Genomic DNA, 21,040 nt, shown 5'->3' with positions numbered 1-21,040 from the left:
AGGTGGGGGGGGGGGGTGAGAGGGGGATTGTTGGGCACATATCCAACACAGAGGAGCTCAGTCCGTCAACTCTTCAGGTTTTTAATCTCACGTCCCCTTACTTCCCAAGCACTTAAGAGCTCAAATCAATAAATAAAACGTACTTAAGAGAGCTGGGAACTGGGACGTTCCCCAGATAAACACTGAATGCCGATCACTCCAACAAGCAAAGGACCTTTGACCCACCTCGAGGCTTCCTGTTTGAATTCATAAAATTCCACAAACATCCCTGGGTCTCACGAGCCCGACCAGAGATGAGAAAGCACCATCGAGACTCAGGGAGGCCAATATCTATGTATCGGCCTCCTTTAATTTGATGCAGAGACAAGAGCGCGGACACCATTTCACCCAAAAAGCACGCAGTCACTTCACTTTGCGACATATACTGTGAAGCTCTTTGAGGCGTCCCAACGATGTGATAAGGTGCTATATCACATGCAAGGGTTATTATTGCTATCAGGGTGATCGGATAGACTCAGTTGGTAGCGCTCTCGCCTCGGAGGCAGAACGTTGTGAGTTCAAGCCCCACGTCAGGGCTTTGGACTCGCACGGTCTAGGTTGACGCTCCAGTGCGGTGCTGGGGGTTAGAAGCGCCACCCTTGGATGAAAAGTTAAGCCGAGGTTCCCTCCGCTTGTTCAGGTGGATGTTAAAGATCCCGGGATCTGATCTGATCGATGGAACGGTGTCAGCCCAATCGATTGATGGATTACTCAGCTGTACACGTGGCGACACCACACGTTACAAACTGCTTCCGGTGCCAACTGTCAGCCTCAACCTGGAAACCCCTCACCTCGTTTATTAACTGCACCGGGGAACGAGCAGGGAAGTCTCCCCCCACCCCAACCGTCTCGTTCCCCTCCCCGCACCCCATCCCCTTCACAACAGCGGCAATGAAAGGATGTCAGCAGTTTGACAGGATTAGTCAACGCTCCCTCTTTAAGAGGGAAGCAAGTCCCTGGCTGAGCGTGTGGAGCTTCAGGGTCAGTTTGTAGAGCTCAGACCCCACCTTTTCCTCCCTCCCTCGTCCGTCCGCCCGCCCGCTCGCTCACTCTTGACAGCGCCGCACTCGCTTTCCTTATAAGGTAAAACCCAGAGGCCGGAGAAAAGGCAACAACACGCAGAGCGGAGCAGAGAGAGAGAGAAACAGGAAGACAGTTTGCACTAAGCAGAGCTGAAGCAGACTGAAAGCTTCCGTCTGCAGTCACAGGGGGAACCAGGGTGGGGGCGGGGGGCGGGGGGAAGGGAGCGGAAAAAAACCTCAAGATATCTCAAATTCCAGCACTTATTTGCAATAAGCAATGCTTTAATCTTACAAGGATTGTGCTGGTTAACTAACCCTCTGCCCCCTTCACACACACGCACACACACACACACACACACACCACAAGTTGACTTTATTCTCTTCTCAGATACATTATAAATAGCAAACCATTCGGGTCTATGAGTGAGATCGTTCTTTCGACAGCTTGTAAAGCAGAAGAATGGCGGCGAAATATTAAATTGGAAGGATTAATGTACTCTTTTGAACCCTCCCTCCTTTCCTTCCCTCCTCAATAGGAATTTTACAAACTTCGACCCGGCGCACGGTTTAAGACCTAAGACAGACATTGGAGAAATGTTTCACATGAACTTTGCCCACCACCAACCACACTCCCACTCGTCCCTAGTCAAGTCATGCATTTCTGTTCCATTTTAGGATATGCCCATCTGAACGGGGAGATTTTTTTCCCCCATAGGCAGGCCAAGACTAGAATTGTTAGTGAACTCCCAACCAGTGGTTATAAAATCTAATCTAAATATGGTGACTGACAGAACAGGGCCTGAGGTTGGAGATAAACCATTTAATCCAAACCCAGGAATTCCAGTAGGTCAACTGAGTTTCCAGAGCCCTCAAGCTCCCAAGAGAGGAAGGTTAAGGTTAAGAGCCCTAGTCTTGACTATTTAGAGCTAATTTCTTCAGTGTTTCAGCTTTTCTACCCCCACCCTTTGGATTTCCAACTCAGAATCCCTCTGCCTCGTCCCCTCCTTTGCCTCCTTCAAGGCTCGTCTCAAGACTTCCCTCTTTGATTGTGCTTTCACCCTCCCCCAACACCCACACACCCGTTTTGATTCCAACCCCCAGCTCGGAAACAAACCCTTAACTGTCCAGTACCTTGGACGTCCATTCGACGTGAAAGGCGCTGTATAAATGTAATTTTGTTGTTGTTGAGCAAAGTTTTCTTTTGCGTGTGCGGGGGTGGTTGGAGGAGGGGAGAAAAGAGACAGGAAGATGAAATCCGCCCTGTCCTCCACTCGGTAAAATGGAAAACAGGTACAGGAGGAGGCCATTCAGCCCATTGAGCCTGTTCCATGGGTTTATTACAACTTCTCAGATCTTTTAATCCCATCGTCTGCTACCCAAGTACAACAATTGCATTTACGTAGCACCTTTCTTTACCTGTCCATCTCTCTTTTAAACAACTCTGTTGATTCCATCTCTACAGCTTTCTGGGGCAGAGGGTTCCACAACACTCTTGTGAGAAGAAACGTCTCCAGACCTCAGCTCTAACTTGGCTCTGATTTGAAGGCTGCGCCCCCTTGCAACAAACAGATCTCTCGACCAGATGCCAAGAGTCACCCACTATCTAAACCGTCGAGTCTCTTGATTGTTTTAAATGCCTCACCCACATCACCCCTTAAGCTCTGCTGCGCTAGGGAATATGAGCCAGTCTCTCTAGCCTGGAGATAGAAAGCAGCAGAATTAAGCACCAAAGAATATCTCATCATTAGACAAACACAGAACCAACATCGCTCACGTTAGGTCAGGGTATTACGCGATACGGGGCAAGGGCAGGTAATTGGACCTGAAGTACAGATCAGCCATGATCTTATAGAATGGTGGAACAGGCTCAAGGGTTGAATGGCCTACTCCTGTTTCTATGTTTTCTATGTCTGAGCCTTAACATTTAAGGCTGTGCAGAATTATGCAAAATTCTTAAATCCGTCTAACTCACTGCTGGATCCAGTATAAGAATTTTGCAAAACTCTCACACCATCTGAAAATTTGAAGGCAACGCTCTTAAGGTCTTAAGGGCCGAGACCCCGAATGATTTCGCCCACAAGATATTCAGTCAATTCACTTTACAGTGTATTCTGTGAAGCCCTTTGAGACGTCTCGAAGACATGATAAGGCGCAGTATCAAATGCAAGGATTATTATTGTTATTTCAAGGTCTGCCCTGCCCTCGGCCGATGCTGGGAGCGGACTCGAGGGAGAGGGGGGCGTTTAAAACACAAACTTGGGTTTGGAATTCACAAACACGCCAATTCCCAGGCAGGTCAGCGTCTCACCACAAACCCCCAGACCAGACCACAGCTTATCAGAGGCCCCTTCAGGGAACACATTCCTGACGCTCGCCACATCAATCAGCTCGGCTGATATCAGGGGCCGTTTAACGCTCACAGTGAAGGGAGAAGTCGCCAGTCTTACCAGCTCTCAACAACATTATTAACACGTTACTACCTCTATTACTACTAATAATCCTTGCATTTGATACAGCGCCCTATCATGTCTTTGAGACGTCTCAAAGCGCTTCACAGAATACACGGTAAAGTGAATTGACTGTATATTTTGTGGTTATACCATGGCAGCCAATTGCGCACAACAGCATCCCAACAAACAGTCGTGGATTGAAGTGACCAATTTTTTTTAAAAAAAGGAATTATTACCCGCAGAAAAGCGATCCGCCAATCGACTGACAACGGAGTTCCAACTTACTGTTAGTTAAACAGAGCCCTGAGGAGTCAGGAGACTCACCTAATGTTTCGCCCTGCCCAGGAATCGAACCCGGGTCCTCTCGCTTGCGAGGCGACTGCTCTAACCACTACGCTACAGGACTCCACACGCCAGCTGGCACCGACTGAGCAGCTACTGCATTCGGACAGTAAGCCCGAGGCTGCGTTGATTCCGTAAGAACATAGGAATTGCTAAACAAAAGAACACAGAAAAAAGGTCCATCCAGTTCGCCTTCCACCATCCTGGCAGTCACAGGGACAAGTCATGTCCCAAACTATACACTGTATCCCAAGATATTATTTCCTAAAATAATCTGTCTCATTTGCTTTCAAAAGAATCAACACTTTTTGCTTTCATCGTCTCCCTCCTCAGGGAGTCTGTTCCATACGTTTACTATTCGCTCGCTGAAAAGAGTGGCGAATCCCCTTTCAAGAGAGACTGAAATTCCCTAAAATTTCCATTTCAAGAAAGACTTGAAGAATTAACCTTTGTTCAAAGCATCAATATAACCCAGATCACTTCCCTCGCCCTCAAGACTTCCTGACCCCAGGCAACTTTCTCTTAGTCCACGTTTGTACTCCACACGAGCCCCTTCACCCCTCCTGTACCCTCCTATTCCCTTCTGCCTCATCAATACATCACGTTCTCTCTTAAAGACATCAACGCTACTTTGCTTCAACCACAGCTTCTGACAATGAGTGCCATATTTCTCACCAGCCTCCGTGTGAAGAAGTTCCCCCTAAAATTCCCTCTTAGATCTACTGTCCAATTGTCACTCTTATATTTATGCCATCTCGTTTTGAACTTAGTGTGTACTATTAATGTGCCAATGCTGCAGCCTTTCTACCTCTGGAACTCCATCCCACGATCCCTTCGTCTTGCTCGCTCTCTTGCCTCCTTCAAGGCACAACTCAGGACCCTCCTATTCGACCGTGCCTTCAGCCGCCCTCCTACCTCTCTGCCCTCCCTCACCCCAACCCTGCCCCACAACCCACGATCGGGTCCTGATCCCCGACTGTTCAGGGTCTTGGGACATCCTCCCAACGTGAAAGGCGCCATACAAATGTAACTTTGTTATTGTTGTTGTTGTATAAGCCAGAGACCTCCCTGTGGGCAGGTTTCCAAATAGCTGAGGAACAAAGCAGAGTCAGCTACAGAATGGGAAGCAACATGGGAGCTAAAGGCAGAAGCAGCAAAGATTCATCACAGCTGGTGGCCTAAGCTTCCTTCCAACTCGCTGAGCAGACGCAGAGCTGATCACTCCCCCATCTACCAACAGATCAATTTCAAGATCCTCAACCACAAACCCATCCACACCTCCTCATCTCTCCTATTCTACTCCTCTGCTCAGTCTACTCCCGTTTCCTGTACCTCCCCCACCCTCTCGGTGGTCAAGCCTACACTTTCTATGCCCTTGATCACTGGAACGCTTTCCCTCTACGCATTTGTTTGCTCCCCACTTTATCTGCCTTGCGTTCCTGCCTTAAAACCAATCTCCTTGAACACCTCCCCTCACTTAAGGACCCGACCCCATTCTTGTAAAGCACTCCCGAGAACGTTACCCTACATTGAAGGGTGCTATATGAAGGCAAGTTGTCGTTGTCATGCTAGGCAATGGTCAACTGTATCTGCCCCAGACCCCAGCCACGAACCTACGCATTGCTGACCTTCCTCTAGTGAGTGAACTCAGAGCACAGCACTGGAGTTCTGAGTCCCTACCCAGTGAAGGGCGCTGGATAATAATCACACGTTGTTGTGGTTATTGCTGCTCGATGAAGATAATCCTTACATTTAAAATAATAATAATCCTTGCATTTGATCTCAAAGCCCTTCACAGAATAGACTCTAAAGTGAATCGACTGTATATTTGTGGGCAAAAACGCGGCAGCCAATTGCGCACAGCAGCGTCCCACAAACAGTCATGGACTGAAGTGACCAATTTATTATTTGTTTTTATTCTTGAGGGATTATTATTCAAGCGTCTTTCACGTCGGGACGACATCTCAAAGCACTTCACAGGACAGACTGTAAAGTGTAGTGACTGTGCATTTTTGGCAGGGCAGCCATGCAGATTTTCTCTGCAGATCCACTGAAAAATATTTGTGAAAAAAAACTTTCTTTTGTGCATGCGAGTACACACAGACACTGAGAAACCGATTCTGGGCTGTGCACTGGGGACTGATCTATCATTGCTGGTGTCTGCTTGGCTATGGCGTGACCCGCAATCTCAGCCAGTGACGATCAGTCACATTCCCTCACTCTGACGTTTCTCAAGCTGCGGGAAGTTGGACAAGTTGGTTGTTTTCCCTGTCTTAACGGTGCTGGCGTGGTGTGAGCGAACCTTGTGCATTGTACCTCGATCCCAGTTACTGGAATCGACCCGTTGCTGTATCTGGGGGTGGGAGGGGGCTCTTTAATAATTGAGGGATCTGCTTTACACTGAGGGACTAAGGTTAACGACTCCAACCTAATTACTGAATGCTATCAAGAATCTATTGCTCCAGGCTTAATGCCCTGGAATTCAGCCTGGGAGTTCACCGGGAGTTTGTGCTGCTTAAATTCTGCTAGTTAGTGATTCCCGAATGTGTTCACAAGAATTGGGTGGTGCTCCAGGTACATAATAATTATAATAATACCGCACCTAATCACGTCGGTCGAGACGTCTCGAAGCACTTCACGGGATGTACTGGAAAGTGGTGTGACTGTGTGTATTTTATGGGTGATCAGTCGCTCGTATCCCCATTCGGGCAGACGTTAAAGGTCCCATGGCACTCCTTTCACATGCATATGGTATCACGTACACGGTGACCAATCTCGAGCACATTAACACGGCGAGGGTCTTAGCCGAGGTCAGATACACGCTGTGTGAGGGAGGGGGACTCAAGACGGTCTCACACACACACACACACACACACACACACACCCGAGGCTGATCTTGTCAAACCCTGCAGCAACCATTCACAGGCTGGAAAACAGGGCATCCTGTCCCCTGTGTGCAACGTGCCACGCTGGGATAAAGATGCCTTTTATAAACCAAGCTGAATCGCACTGAGCGAGGTTTTCAGCACAGCCAAGAAACCATCAGCCAAGAGTGCTGCTTTGTGGCCTGAAATTCACCGCGGCCCGAGCCTTAAGATACCAAATTCTTGACATTCAAAAGAAAATCTGGAAAATTCTTAAATTCAGTTCAGTTAATTTGGAACAAGTAGAGTTTGCGATTTATGGCGTCTTTTTGAGTCGGGAGGACGTCTCAAAGCATTTCACAAGGCTGACTGAGCCCCGAGCTTGGGAGGGGGCAGGGCGAGGGCGTGAAGCGGGAGGGGAAGCCAGATTCTTTTCAACTGCAGCAAACTGGCCGCCAAGTTAAGACCGGGTTTTAAGAGTTTTCCTAATTTGGGGCAACCTTAAAATTTTAAGGACAAATAATAATAATAATAATAATCCTTACGTTTAGTATAGAGCCTTTCACGTCGGGAAGACGTCTCAAAGCGCTTTCACAGGATATAGGTAAAGTGAAGGGATTGTGTGCTTTGTCGGCAAAACGGCCTTAAGGGCTAAAAGCGTGAGAAATGTCAGGTCACAGACTCTGAATGGGGTGGGGGAGGAGGGGGGGGGGTACTGGTTAGGTTGGCACAAATGTCCAACTGAAGGCTAATGATCAATAGGACCAAATCCTTCCACCAGAGCCAGAAGGAGGCTGGTACGGCAATAGTCTCATTCTGCTTTACTCGCTTCTCGGAGAAAGTCATCTTCCTCTTCTCTCTCTTCCTCCTCCTCCTCCTCAAAGTCTGCTTGCCAACACAGCAAGACATGGCATCTCAACCCAGGACACCATTCAGCTCTGCTTCATTCACACCTCAACACAACCAGGTTCTAACGCAGCACGTGTCTTCTCAACACCTCAACCCCAACTAGTTTCTCATCCAGCCCATTCAGAGAGGAATAAATATCAGAATAAAGTAATAATAATAATACTTACATCTGATATTGCATCTCAAGGCATTTCACATGAATTATTATGCATTTTGTAGGCCAATGTAGCAGCGAAAATACAAACAGTTGTGAAGTGAATGATTTTTTTCCATCTGGGGGATCATTTAGCCGAGAGAAACATCTTTCTCTAATAGTTATTACATCCCTTTAATGAGAGAATGGTGCCAGGCAGAGATAGCACCACTCATCTCATTAGCACCCAATGCTATCACTTCTTTGGTTTACTTTTAAGGAAACATCATTGATCTCCAATGGAACCGATGAGACATTTCCACCCTGTTATAACAATAACAATATCCTGGGTGAGGAGAAACCTTACTCCACACGTCTATTTACCTAGCAGTAAACAGGAACCCGCTGTTTGATCGATTGGCTGGATTGCTTTCAGGGGGTAATAATCCCTTCAAAAGAAAAGTAATTTGATTACTCAATCCACAACTGGGGGTTACTCCTGTGCGCAATTGGTTGCCACGTTTTGCCCACACAATACAGTCAATTCACTTTACAGTATATCATGTGGAGCGCCTGGAGAAGTCTCAAGGAGGTGATAAGGTGCTGTATCAAATGCAAGGATTATCATTATTACAAGGATTTTGAAAGGAGGACAGAAGGAGAAAGATGACGAGATTACAGAGCGATTGGCTCCTCATGTTGCAGAATAAGAACAAGCATGAACCGAGACTGGAAAGGCACAAAGAACTACATTTGATATTGTCCCTCCCGAATACTCTCCCCCTCTCCTTCTCTTTAATGCTTCCAAGCTTTCCGCACTGGGCGTAAAAAGGACCCGAGTCCTCCAGAGCAATTTCCAGCAATGCCGAATCCAGCTGTCAAGAAAATAGGCTGAGCTGAGCAGGGAGGGGCAGTTCTCTCTCTCTCTCTCTCTCTCTCTCTCTCTCGCTCTCCCTCCCCCACCCCAGACACAGAGCTCCACCACTGCAGAGCCTCCACATCTGTACACAGAGCTCCACCACTGCAAAGCCTCCACATCTGTGCACAGAGCTCCACCACTGCAAAGCCTCCGCATCTGTACACAGAGCTCCACCACTGCAAAGCCTCCACATCTGTAGGGAGCCATTTCTAACCCCAGGATGCCAGTCTAACTAACTCCCTGTTAAGTCTTTAAAGATGGGGGGGGTGGGGAGGGGTGGGGGAAGAGTTTGCAGTCCTCACAAGTAAGCAGCACATATCTGATATCAGGGCATCTACATTACACTGTGTATTACACCTTCCACCACAACATTGCAGCCCAAAACTTATTGCAAAACTACAGGTTCTAACTTAAAAGACACACAGAGCAGAACCATGGCTGAGAAGGGCACATTCCTGTGTCAAATGCCCCCAAAATACAGCCCCGAGTGTGCAAGGCTTTTGGCAGACAACAGACTCTCTCACTAACCAACTAACTAACCAACAACTAACTGCCCAGGGATTTGATCACTCACAAGAACCCCCACTCGTAGGGGGTTTTAAGCTTCTCCCTCCCAATTTGGGGGCCAGAGAGGAATTTCGTACTTAAAAACATTTGAAATATTTCCAAGTATAGTACACAAACACACACAGACATACACACACACACAGACATACACACACACATGCCCCCAGACACACACACACAGACATACACACATACCCAGACACACACACAGACATACACACACACAGACACACACAGACATACACACACACCCAGACACACACACAGACATACACACACCCAGACACACACACACAGACATATACACACCCCCAGACACACACACACACAGACATACACACACCCCCAGACACACACAGACATACACAGACACACACACACACACACACATATCCCCAGACACACACACACACAGACACACACAGACACACACCCCCAGACACACACCCCCCCAGACACACCCAGACACACACCCCCAGACACACACACACACACCCAGACACACACAGACACACACCCAGACACACACAGACACACACCCCCAGACACACACCCAGACAGACAGACAGACACACACACAAGTCCACGTAACAGAACAAGTCATCATTAAGAAGCAGTTATCTAACGCCCCAACTTCCTGCCTTTGCAAATATAAAACCGTCTCACGTCGTACTTTTTGCAGCTTCGCAGCGCGGGTGTAAAACACGTGGAAAACACTTTTACTGTTTTAAATTCTTAACCCTAAAGAAAAAACAAAAACTAACCCAAAGATCAAGACATTGGGACCCCCTCTCCCCCCCTCTCCCCCTCCTCCCATTTGCTAAAAGAGGGAAGTGGGTTTTGCCAACGCCTTTCTTTGTAGAGAGAGACACAGAGAGAGAGAGAGAAAAAAACAGGATCTGAAGTCCCTTTTTTTTTCCCCCGAAAAAAAAATTAAAAAAAAAAACAATACATAAAGTAAATGGGAAGAGCGCAGGGAAATAAATGTCGGAGGACAGACGTCAGTCAGCGACGAGAGGTGAAGGGAGGGCGCGCCTTCCCCTTTAAGAAGCAACTTTTTTTTCGCTGAAAAACTTTCAAACTTTTTTTGAAACTTTTTTTTTTGGCAAAACAAAAAAACAACACTTTTCTCACTGACTTTCTCACGCAGCTGTCGCTCTGTGTCCAGCTCTCGCTGCAACATCTCGGCTCTGTCCTCTGCCCCATCCGCTTGCTGTTGCAGGGTTTGGATCTTCCTCTTCACAGACTCCAGAGATGTGGCTCCTGCCATGGCTCAGGGGGTTTTAAATTAATTTTTTTTTTTTATATATATATAATATATATGTACGTGTGTGTGATGTGGCTATATATAAAAAAAATGAATGCAATGATAAAACAATTTTTTTTAAAAAAAATTGAGAGTGGAAGAAATAAAAGCACAGGACACACACACTACACTTTCTCTCTCTCTCTCTCTCACTCACTCACTCTCAACTCACTCACACTCACACTCACCAAATGCAAGTTGGTTGCAAAGTTAAGTGGAGAGGGTTGTGTGTGGGGGGTGGGTAGGGGGGGAAAAAGAATGCCTTTGCTGTGTGCTGTTAGGACTTCTTTAACTAGTTCCCTTCCTCACTCACTCACTCACTCTCACTCACTCTCTCTCTCTCTCTCTCTCTCTGTGTGTGTGGATCTGCTGAGATGTCTCATCAATTGAACATCTGAAAGAGAGGAAACTTTGTATCTCTCACTCACTCACTCACTCATTCACACACAACCACACAAAGTCAGGATTTTTACTGGGGAAGTGGGGTGGGGTGTGTGTGTGTGTGGGGGGGGGGGGGGGGAGGGGGTGGGGGGTGGAAAAAGGAAGAAAAGCTTATGAAAAGCACCCAATGGGAGGTGGGTTTCTGAATGGCATTACGTAAATCTTTTCCTGAGTGGGAGGGCACAGACAGACTGATGTCACTTCGTTCTAAAAAAAAAGGGTGGGTTTGGGTGTAAAACTCACCAGCAATTTTTTTTTTGGACTTATTTGGGAATGAAATGGAAACGGTTCAGAGGCCGCTTCCAGCGCCTGTGTGTTTTAAGGCGGAAATGGACAAATTGCAGGAATTTTTTTGGGGGGGGGGGGCGTTCGTTTCTTGAAAGGCTCGTGACAATGCTCTCGTCGCTGGTGATGCGCTTCTGCACGGATCTGGCGCTGTGCCTGATCTTAGGAATGTAATTACGGGGCGCTGCAAGCGTCGTCTTCGTGTCTGCCCTCGGCGTTGGGTACCGTTTTGTGCTTCTTTTTTTTTTGGTATGGCTCCAGGGTGACAGCCCTCTGCGGCGGTCTTGGTAGTCCGGTTCCTGAGCCAGACGGGTCCGCGGTATTCCAGGCCACTGATGGTGGTAGCACAGCTCAGCCTGGCTCAACAGCAGAACTTGGAAGGGAAGAGCAGTCGCAGGAGGCAGGGAAGCGTCCCACTCAGCTACTGTTAGCCAAAAGCCCTAACAGATAGGGTGGTCCGAGCTGGACAAGCAGCGGGAAAGCTTGCCAAGCACTGTGCTTCCGAATCGAATGGCATCATCCTCACTTGGCAAAGAGATGGAATGATACCATTCCAATAGGAAACACCCCACAGCGCCATTATCTACTGCTCAAAAAGCAAGTGGAGTTTTTAACTACATTGGTTACGGAAGTCAGAGATGATATTCAGATACTCCAGTAGCATATTAGTCAGAGCACTCGCCTTGGAAGCGAGAGGACCCGGGTTCAATTCCCATGCAGGGTGAAACTTTAGGCAAGTGTAATGTAACACACGCCTCTGTTCAACTAGCAGTAAGTAGGAACCTGGATGTTAGTCAATTGGCAGATCGCTTTTCCGGGGGGTAATAATTGCTCCAAAAAATAAGAAATAATAATTTGGTCACTCAATCCACGACTGTTTGTGGGACACTGCTGCGCACAATTAGCTGCCAAGTTTCACCCACAAAATAGAATCAATTCACCATATATTCTGTGAAGCACTTAAAGACGTCTCAACAACAACAACAACAAAATTACATTTGTAAAGCGCCTTTCACGTCGGGGGGAACATCTCAAGGCGCTGAACAATCGGCGATTAGGACCCGAGCGTGGGGCTGGGGGGTGGGCAGGGTTGGGGTGAGGGAGGGCAGGAAGATAGGAGGGCGGCTGAAGGCACGGTCGAAAGGGAAGCTCTTGAGTCGTGCCTTGAAGGAGGCAAGGGAGAGAGCGAGGCGAAGGGATTGTTGGGAGGGAGTTCCAGAGGGTGAGGGCAGAGAGGCCGAAAATCCAGCCGCCGATGGTAGGGCGGATTGGGCAGGAGACCTGGAGAAGGCTGGAGCCTGCTGAGCGGAGGGAGCGGATAGGTTGATAGGGGCTCAGCAGGTCAGAGATGTAATAATAATAATAATCCTTGCATTTGATGTAGTGCTTTTTACGTCTTCGAGACGCCTCAAAGCGCTCCACAGAATATACTGTAAAGTGAATTGACTGTACATTTGTGGGCGAAACGCGGCAGCCAATTGCGCACAGCAGCGTCCCACAAACGGTTGTGAGTTGAAGCAACCAATTTTTTTTTTTTGGAGGGGGCAAGGTCGTGGAGTGCCTTGAAAGTGAGGACGAGAATTCTCTCCTGTTAGTGATGGGGAGCCAGTGGAGTTGCGCGAGGTTGGGGGTGATGGGAGTCACGGAGCCTGGTGCGGGAGAGGACACGAGCCGCAGAGTTCTGGATGACCTACAGCCTTGTGGAGGGAAGAGTTGCCGACATGGATGGGATTTCCATAGTCGAGCCTCGAGGTGATGAATGCTTGTATGAGCATTTCGGCGGCCTGAGGGGTGAGGCACTGGCGGAGTCGGGCAATGTTGCGGAGGTGGTGGGGGGGAAGGCGGACTGGGTCATGGCATGGATATGGGGGAGAAAGGACAAGGAGCTGTAACAACTTAATGAGGAGATCAAATGCACGGATTATAATAATACTCCTTCCACTTGATACAGCGGCTTTCACGTCAGGAGCACGTAACAGAGTTCTGCTGTGACTTTTATTTAGTGACTGTGCACAGCAACCTCCCACAAACAGCCAAGAAGTGAATGACCATTTATGTTTTGATCGGGAGGATTGTTGGCCGGGATCCCGGGAGAAATTCCCTACTTTAGAGTCCATCTCAACAGGAGTATGTACGATTGTCCACGTGTGAGCGAGCGTTGGCAGGTGAAGCTGAGCCGGGTTGTGTACTCAGACACTATCACTGAATGCATTTGTCAGGGCTGTGAGTCACTAATCAGACACTTCCTATGTGACTCAGCCCGACTCAATGAGGTGACGTCACTCACACCTGTAACCTGGCCTAAGGGAGACAGGCCACCACCCCCCCACCAAGCTGAATAATCCACCCCCTCTTGTTCTGAAATTGGCCGACAGAAATACACAGTCACTACGCTTCGCAGTAAATCCTGCGAAGCGATTTGAGGTGTCCTCCTGACGTGAAAAGCTCTTTATCAAATGCAAGGGTTATTGTTATTAAAAACTATTATTTTCACTTTATCCTATCTCCTTCCTAACCTGCTGTACCCCCCCCCCACCCCCCCTCTCTCTCTCTCTCTACCCCCACCCACACCCCCCACCCCTCAACAGACTGACTACACTATGGGTGTGATTGTCCCTCTCATTTCTTCTTGAATTGGCCGCAAAATGCAACCATTTTATTCAATGTTTCAAGACAAAATCATTCACAACTTGAGTCCATCTACTGCAGGACTAGCACTGACACGCACTGCAATAGCAAGACAATGACCTGTCCTGAAGCACGATCGACTCGTTCGCTACTATCGACCCGTACAAGCCTTAAGATATACATACGTGTGCACACACACACACACACCCACACGTGCACACACAAATCTACGCGTACACAAACGTTCATGTTCATACACGGAGACATGTACGCGCACAGACACGTGTGTGCACGCACACACACACACAGGCAGGGGTAGTTATAGGTAAGGGTAGATGGTCGCTCTGTCAGAGTGTAGCACTGTTCTGCTGTCATGCTGAGGAATCGCAAAACTCTGTAACACAATCCTAATTTGGAAGCCCGTTTTCCGCGGTTCAGTTTCCGAATGAAGACTTTCCAAAGTTTTCCGAAGTTTGAACGGGACGTTAACTTTGTTAAGACAACGATCTCAAGGCTCGGACTGTTAGACGTTTCGGATCTCGGACTGTGAGACTTTTTGGGGATGGCTAAAAACAGATTTCTTCAGCATAACGTCCCTGTTTGTTTGAGCTCCAGGTCAGCAGCAAGAGCCGCCCGCTTTGGGTGTGACGGCTGCCAGAGGTGGACAGATGTGCTGCCCAGATGCGCCACCCAACGGCACCTCTTGTCCCCACGTCGGAAAGAAAGAACTTACATTTTTGCGTCGCATAGAACTGGGCCTCGCAGTAACCCAGTGTGCGAGGCAAACCGCACTGTCTGAGTCTGTGATGATGTTCTTACACTGTTCCACTAGTAGAGGAGTTGCACAAGTGTGTAGCCCAGTAACGTTACAGCCTGTGTGAGAGAGATTTAAGCTACACGTAGGCGATGTGCTGTTAGCCAGCAGTGAACCTCGCACATTTCCTGCTCAAGGCCCTGGCCCCACTGTCCTTCAGTCCAAAGGCCATTGGTGTTGTACAGCGAGCGAGAGAGAGAGAGAGAAATGTTAACCCCACGATGTTGAGGCAAGACATTAATAACAAAGCCGCCTGGGATGTCAGTGTCTGAGGCACCAACTGCACTCCACTGTCATTGTACAGTCAGGGCCTGAATGCAGACCAAAGGGGAATAGCCCGAGCTTCAGATCATCTCGTACCCAATGCTAACTCTTGCTGTGTTTGGGGGTGCTTTCTGCATACGCGTGCCAGTGCGTGTGTGCACAACGACGCACACACACGTGTGTGTCTGTACGCATACATGCCTCTACGTATGCGTAGGATTGTTTGCATGTGTATGCGTGTGCATGTGCCAGTGTGTGTGTGTGTGTGTGTACATGATATTGTGTCTGCGTGCACACACATATATATGTGTGCCCATATGGGTAGACGGGCAAGTGTAGATGGTCACTCTATCAGCCGACCCGGACAGAGAAGGATCAAAGCGTTTGAAATACTCACGTCCGAAGCTTTCTTCTCCGCCATTTCCAGTTTTTCTTGGGCCTCTTTCAGGGCCTCGGAGAATTTATCCAGTTCATCCTCAGTGTTCTTCAGCTTCTTTCCCTGAGTAAGCAACTCCTCTTCCACCTGGAGAGTCAGACATGGGGAGAGTCAGAAACACCCAGGCCCAGACTCACCCAAACCAACACCCATCCCATCTGGCTTTATAGGGAACCCCTTGTCCACATTGCCCAACACAATATTGAACATGACAGTACTTCGGATAGGAGCAGCTTCCTCCATTACACTGTCACGTACAGTAACTGTACAGATGAACACTACTGTTAAACACTGTGTGTTAAGTACAGAGTTTCTCTCTGTACAATGTCTATACATTGCTTAACTGCTCATAGATTCTGCCCCACGTGAAGGGCGCTATATAAATGCAAGTTGTTGTTTGTTGTGGTTGTTATACACTGTACAGTGGGACACTGTATTATACACTGTACAGTGGGACACTATTATACACTGTACAGTGGGACACTGTATTATACACTGTACAGTGGGACACTATTATACACTGTACAGTGGGACACTATTAGACACTGTACAGTGGGACACTATTATACACTGTACAGTGGGACACTGTATTATACACTGTACAGTGGGACACTGTATTATACACTGTACAGTGGGACACTATTATACACTGTACAGTGGGACACTATTATACACTGTACAGTGGGACACTATTATACACTGTACAGTGGGACACTGTATTATACACTGTACAGTGGGACACTATTATACACTGTACAGTGGGACACTGTATTATACACTGTACAGTGGGATAGCCCCACTCCCTGTTATTCACTGTGGAATGTAACGCGATTCCCTGTACATTGCAGGTTTTGCTGGTGAAGTTGGGGTTGGGAATGTGGAGAATCCTCACCGTTTCCTGACTGTGAAACAGTGTGAGAGTGGCCGGCAGCGTGTGTGACTGCGGCGTGTGTGGTCGGCAGAGATTTACCGTGTAACCTGACGCCGCTGAAGCCTTTCTGTCCTCACAGAGCTCGCAGACTCTCAAACACAAACTGGCAGATTAACCCCTTTCCTGCCCAGCAATTCACAAGTAGTTCATAATGTTTATTACGGAGACTGTGCTCACTCCCTTCGCTCAGCTGCTCTCGTGCACCGAAGCTTTGAAACTCATCCACAGTCTGCACAACCAGATGGGAAGAAGATTCTCTGGTCAGCCCCAGTGAGGGAAGTGAATTAACCCTCCAGGGGAACTGAAATCTATATTCATGACTAACACATCTCAAGTGGCAGCCGCTGCGACAATGGCAAACTGTGCGGCTTTAGCTGATTAAACAACTAACCCAACGCACACACTGGGGTCCCCCAAGCCTTGGCTCTTGCCGACCTGCGCCTAATACCTTCCGGAATTCGGTAAGCAGGATGCGTCCCTCCAGGGAGAGAGACTGCGCATTCCGTTCCAGCGATCTATCTCTGGGATTTCCATGTGTCGGTGGGATGCATGGAATTCTCAGCTTGCTTTGGAGGCTCTTAAGCAACGGTGATGGGTTTCCGCATGTGTCAGACACCCGGCTGGCCAAAAAAAACCATTAACCAAAATAGACACTTAGAACCTACTTAAACAATCATTCTGAAGTGGAGACAACTTGATAAAAAAGTCTGTCACTTCTGTGATGAGACAAAGAAGTTGATTTGCTCAGCCTCTTTTAAACTTGTGTATATAATCATCCCTCTGGTGAAATAACAACAGCAACTTGTATTGATGTAGGGCCCCTTTCACAATGGAGTAGCGTCTCAGAACACTTAACAGAACTTGATGCCTAACCAGGGAGCGAGGGGTGTTGGAGGCACAGCCTTCATCAGGTCACCTTCCCGCATATTCACTGCTCTCTGTGTGATATCATTCAATCTGATCTGCCCATTCGCCTTTCTGTCTTCCTAACGTGAGTCCATCTCCCCTTCCTGCCTCATCCAGATCTAAACTCAAGTCTCCTTATCACACAAAGGAATTTAATGTCACTCCACCTCATATTAATTGCCTCCACTGAATATCTGTAATTCAGAGAAGGCTTAATCTGGTCAGAGATAAGGCTCCAGATAGTTATCATGACTGCAGATCACTGCTACTCTCTGTCTTGTCTTGCTGTAAGAATTTTCAGTCCAAACACACTGGAATGTCAGAATGATAACGCACGTAGATCTGACTTCGTAATCCAGCCCTGGTAACTAGCAGCATAAAACCTTAGATTAAACCGGATCAGGCCATGATATTGTAACACACTCTTGTTTTGAGGAATATTCCTGATGAGTTAACCACTTGCAATGATGGTTTCATTTCTTCAGCATAGAGTTCTATACAATAATAAAGGGTAAATCAGATGGAAAAGGCCAAACCCTCTTCCCCTTGAAACAACAACTCCTTAAAAGGGAGTGGGTTCCAGTGGGCTACATTGCGCCTTACCTAATCTCTCTCTCCAAATTATTGAGTGAAGCTCAGCGATAGATTCCTACTGGTGAATGAATCTTAGCTGTTTGCTCTTTAGTATTTGTTTGAGCAAATTACGTCTCTCCCTATCTCTCCTCTCCCTGCCCCCCTCCCTCGCCATGGACATTGTCTTGTCCCTTATCTTTACAGATACTGAGTGGAATGCCGTATTGTTGATAAAACCCCATTGATTTATGATCGCTATTCGTTACCATCTGGAATGCACAGCCTGAAAGGCCGGCGGAAGCAGATTCAATAATAACTCTCAAAGGCGTATTGGATATAATAGTAATAATAATGATGAGAATAATAATAATCCTTGCAATTGATATAGCTCCTTATCACATCTTCGAGACGCCTCAGAGCGCTTCACAGAATACACACCGTGGAATGAATTGAATGTACGTTTTGCAGCCGAAACTTGAAAGGGAAAATATATATACTTGAAAGGGAAAAATCTGCATGGCTACGGGGAAAAGAGCGGGGGAGTGGGACTGACCTCTTTCAAAGAGCCGTCACAGGCACAATGGACCGAATGGGCTCCTTCTGTGCTATGGGATTCTATGATTCTATGAACTGAATTCCAGCTTTTTTATTCCCATTTCTGAGCAGTAGTTGGGATCGCTTTGGGACACTGCTCTCACCCACCTCACCCTGAGCTGTGCTTCTCACCAAGAGGCTGGTGTCTGCTGTTCTGCTGCTAGATATCTTAACGGTCAACTGGTGACTACACTCCTTGAGGATAAAGATAAGTGGAATTTTCCTTGCAGCTGAGCTGGCTCCAAGGTGACGTCCCTAGCAAAACCTCTGTGGCAGTGTTGGCTGTCTTATTCCTGAGTCGGGCAGTATCGCAGGGCACTGCTGATGACAGACCAGCCAGACTGCCTCATCAACAGGACTTAGAGGGGCAAAATAATCACTGAAACGGACTGGTCTACCCCTCCAAAATTCTGTCTGATTGGCTTGTGTTAGCCTTGCAAGTCAAAGCCCAAATGGGTGTGGGGGAACTAGCTTGGACAAGCAGTGGGAAAGCTTACCAGACAGTGCTCTCAATGACAAGTGCTGTGATCTTAGCTGGTTAAACCCCAGCAACACCCCCCCCTTCCCCACCCCCCCACCCCCACCACCCCCCTACACATTCTGGGGTCCCCAAACCTTGGCTCTCCTCTGATATTTTCTGAGATTAGATGAACAGTCCCTTGAGGAAGAGGACGGGGGGAGAAGAGGGCACACTCCACGGGGAAACTTCCATACACGTGTGGAACTCTTGGTCTGGTTTCCATGCTCTAAAGCGCGGCGTGTCAGGAACCCGTCTCTACGTCTCCACCTCCCTCTTCTCGTATGAGGGAATTCTTCACCCTCGATCTGGTCAAACCCTTGCTAGCTATCAATGCGGATTTAAGCGTAACATCTCTTTATACGCTCGCATTAACAACATGCATTGATACAGACAGGGTAGGGTCCCGGAGCGTTTAAATGTCAGCCCCGTGTCAGAAGGCTTCCTCTTTGCTGCTCTCCCATTTTGCTTTCTTTTCAAACTCCCCCCCCCCCCACCCCCTTCACCACCTTTCTCTATCTCCATTGAAAACCTTTCTCTTTACTTTACTTTACTTTCTCCTTCCTTCCTTTTTCTCTCTCTCTCTCTCTCTTTCTCTCTCTCCCTATTTCATCACTAACGTCATCAATACCAGTAGGGTTACTCTACCTCCTCGCTCAACCTGACTCCAGACACACCTCCCAGAGATCTGGCAATTTCCTCTGTCCCTGGATATTATTGGTTCCTTCTCTTAATTCCCCGTTTCACACCTTTGTTAAAGTAAACCCTTTTCTGCCCTTCGACCAAATCCCCTGAAGAAATCACTTGCCAATCCCTCATGTGCGAGGCCAGGCAATGAGTTGACATGGAGACAAACCCGCCAGTTACCCTACACCGATCAAACCCCTCACTCCCAAACACAAGCAACAAAGAGACGAGCAACCCGTTAAATACTGGGGTGAACTTGGATGAGGAGGGGGGTAATTTAGCCCTGGACAATTGGGAGAGAAATACCAAGTTCCTTCAAAATAGCTTCAGGGATGGAGGCAGATAAGCCAAAGCACGAGGCAAAAAGGACCTAAATAAATAACTGGGTATCAATGACCTGCATGTGCAAGGTTATAAATCTACTTGACTCTTTCTTCGATCATGCTTACGGTCATCCACCCACCCCCCCACCCACCTCCCACCCGGCTCGACTTTGTGTTCTCCCGCTTGTCGAGCTCTCTGGGACGCTGCCATGAGTGAGGGGCGCTCTATAAATGCAAGTTGTCATTGTTTTTTGCTATTTGTTCGGGTATTTATTCCTTCCTTAAATTTGCAACGATGTGGGGGAGAGAGAGCGGGGGAGTGGGACTGATTGGGCAGCTCTTCCAAAGAGCCAACACAGGCAGGATGGGCCGAATGGCCTCCTTCTGTGCTGTAATATTCTATGATTCCACAGAATTCCCCCCATTTGACCATTTCACTGACCATTTTGGCCTTGTTCTCCGCCGCCTTCTTATCAGCCTCCGCCTGCTCCGCCCTGTCGATGGCGTTCTCCTTGTCCAGCTTCAGCATCTGCATCTTCTTCTTGATGGCTTCCATGGTTGCGGCGGTAGAGGAGAGGAGCCCGAAGCACTCACAAAGGAAGAGAGAGAAAGAGAGAGAGAGAGAGAGAGAGAGATAGAGGAAGGTGGAAGGTGAAGAAGACAGTGAAGCAAAGGAACGAAGGAGCGAGGGAGAGAGCGTGGCTCAGAGGGAGAGAGTGTGAGACACACTAAGCCACTGCGGCTCAGCCCACACAGCTTTAAATTCCTTAAAGAAAAGGAATTGCTTTTTTGGAGAGCTTCCCGTTTTCCCCCTGACGGCCTTAGGTCGTCTGATTTGTGGACTCGTCTTTGGAATGAGGTGTTGTAATCAACTGGACCTGGCCAATGCCCGTATTTGGGGCTGAGGTTTATTTCCAAAGAAAAAGATCATGTTGCCGTTTTTAAACCCCCAGCGCCATCCACCCCCCCCCCCACCCCCCCCCCCCCAACCACTATCGACAGGTTCGGAGAGGGAAGAAAGTGTTGACATCTGCACAGCTGTGCTCAGCAACTCGCCCCTTCCCCCGAGTGCTTTAAAACAAACGGCTCC

General features: G+C 48.0%; 1 protein-coding gene across 4 annotated transcripts in view; it reads right to left on the bottom strand.

Annotated features, from left to right (window-relative positions):
* LOC103183497 (tropomyosin alpha-1 chain) overlaps positions 1-20,779 on the bottom strand; it is a 35,520-nt gene extending 14,741 nt beyond the window's left edge. For 2 of the 4 annotated variants that reach the window (XM_007901017.2, XM_007901016.2), the window contains exon 1: positions 10,384-10,530. In XM_007901017.2, the coding sequence (XP_007899208.1) occupies positions 10,384-10,515 (132 nt within the window). In that variant the 5' untranslated portion in view covers positions 10,516-10,530. Of the gene's footprint in view, positions 1-10,383; positions 10,531-15,380; positions 15,507-20,392 lie in introns of those variants that run through there. The other 2 variants (XM_007901015.2, XM_007901013.2) reach the window with 2 other exon arrangements.
* Positions 20,780-21,040: the final 261 nt, after the last annotated feature.

Source organism: Callorhinchus milii, unplaced genomic scaffold (genome assembly GCF_018977255.1).
Source record: "Callorhinchus milii isolate IMCB2004 unplaced genomic scaffold, IMCB_Cmil_1.0 Scaffold21, whole genome shotgun sequence".
Classification (NCBI taxonomy): domain Eukaryota; kingdom Metazoa; phylum Chordata; class Chondrichthyes; order Chimaeriformes; family Callorhinchidae; genus Callorhinchus; species Callorhinchus milii.
This window is presented reverse-complemented; position numbering and strand designations above follow the sequence as displayed.